The 1834-nt window shown below is 36.4% G+C and overlaps 1 protein-coding gene across 1 annotated transcript; it reads right to left on the bottom strand.

Moving 5' to 3' along the window:
- Position 1: 1 nt before the first annotated feature.
- On the bottom strand, positions 2 to 1468 carry TM35_000391680 (putative casein kinase II, alpha chain; the record flags this gene model as incomplete). Its single annotated transcript, XM_029029684.1, has 1 exon — positions 2 to 1468. A coding segment is annotated over one exon (1467 nt), but the record flags the coding sequence as incomplete, so codon positions are not given.
- Positions 1469 to 1834: the final 366 nt, after the last annotated feature.

The following is a 1834-nucleotide window of genomic DNA, read 5'->3' as shown; positions in this document are numbered from 1 at the left end:
TATTATTATTATTATTATTATTATTATTATTATTAAACATCCTACCAACACGATCTTTATTACCAGTTTGAACAAGAATGGAAGTTAAAATCGCATCTTTTACAATAAGTGTTTCCACAAGACACATAGTAGCTCTTAGGGCATCAGGATGACTTTCCCGTTCTAATTGTCTACTACAAAAGGCTACAAGTTCCTTTTTAAATGGAATGTTTGCCCAACATGCAATAGAGGTATTACGTTGTAAAATAACATGAAGAGATTCTATACATAAAGCCCGCAGATCTCCATTCACATCCGTATCCGCAATACATCGAAAAACATCCAATACTTCTGGTTGGGCGAGTGGAATAAAATGTGTATTCGCCAATTCACGTAAACACGCTGCCGCATGTAACCGCAATGATACCAGTTTATCCATCATCATTATACAAGATGTAGATCCAGTTGCTGGAGAGAAGGATAATGGTGATTGTGAAGATGAAGAGAAGAAGACGGAGGAAGAGGAAGAGGAGGGTGTTGTTGAGAGTACAGAGAGAAGAATTGATAAATGCTCTGCAGTAGTGAGAGAGTCTCGTACATATGGATTCCTCGTCTGGGCGACTGCCCCACCATCACGTAATAACAATACAAATAATAATTGTACAGCTGCCAATCGCACCGTTGTGGGATATTCATCAAATAACAATCCTGTTATTATATGTACAGCACCTAAACGATCTAATAAATCCGTCGTAGTCGCCGCTAATTCAATTGCTTCCATCGGTAATCCCACATCTCTCATTTCTTCTCCTTTTTCTACTTCTTCTTCTTTTTGTTTTCGTTGTTGTTGTGTAGATTCAAATGTCTCTTCACTTGGAATACAGCAGGAAAGTACCACTCCCTGTAAAAAGGCGAGAACTCTACAAAAGAGACGACACATCTCATCTTCCTCCTCCATTATGTGAGGTGCGTGTAGAATTGATAATACGGTTGCCATGAGATCCGGTTGTACTTCAAAGAGTAAATAACGAAGTGCCATTCGTTTCATTCGTAATGATCTTCTCATCTCTACTGTTGTGTTAGTCGAATGATGATGAGAATGAGAATAAGATATTTCTTCTCTATATAAGGAGGGTTGTAAATGTTGTGGAGTCTCACTTGTGGGTTTGAGGGCAGTGGCGTAATGAACCACCACCTCAGAGAGTAATTCTACAAAACCAACACCATCTTCTATAGTCACAAACGGTGGATTAGAAATATTCATATTACTAGTATTAGTACTAGTATTGATATTACTAGTATTGATATTAGTAGTAGTAGTGGTCGGCGGTCTAGTAATAGTAGTAGTATTGACTGTTCCCGTTGTTGTGGGGATAGAGTGAGGAGAGAAGACGGCTCCATTTAGACGTGCTGCCAAATGTAATAACGCCTCACTGGATACTGAGATGACTTCTTTTTCTTCTTCCGTTACGAGTAGAGTTGTGGACATTTTTGCGGTGTTTTTGTTCTTTTCTTTTCTTTTTTTCTTTCTCTTTCTCCTCTATTATTATTATTATTATCTATGTGTGATTGAACTCACCTTTACATATATATAGTGTTAAAATATGAAATAGAGAAAACAGTAGTTAAAGAGAGAACAAGAGAAAAACCCTTGAGGTTTTTTTTTTTTTACGCACAGAAGTGATGAGGGAAAAAAAATAAAAGAAAAATAGAAAACCAGTACTAATAGTGGTACTGTACTCCCACAACCACAGGGAAGGAAACAACATATCCTTGTATTGCCGCGTTCTTCAATCATAGATTGAAATAATAATAATAATAATAATAATAATAATAATAATAATAATAATAATAA

This window comes from Trypanosoma theileri (genome assembly GCF_002087225.1).
Source record: "Trypanosoma theileri isolate Edinburgh chromosome Unknown TM35_Tth_39_V1, whole genome shotgun sequence".
Taxonomy (NCBI): domain Eukaryota; phylum Euglenozoa; class Kinetoplastea; order Trypanosomatida; family Trypanosomatidae; genus Trypanosoma; species Trypanosoma theileri.
The sequence above is the reverse complement of the archived record's forward strand: the minus strand, read 5'-3'. Positions and strand labels throughout refer to the sequence as shown.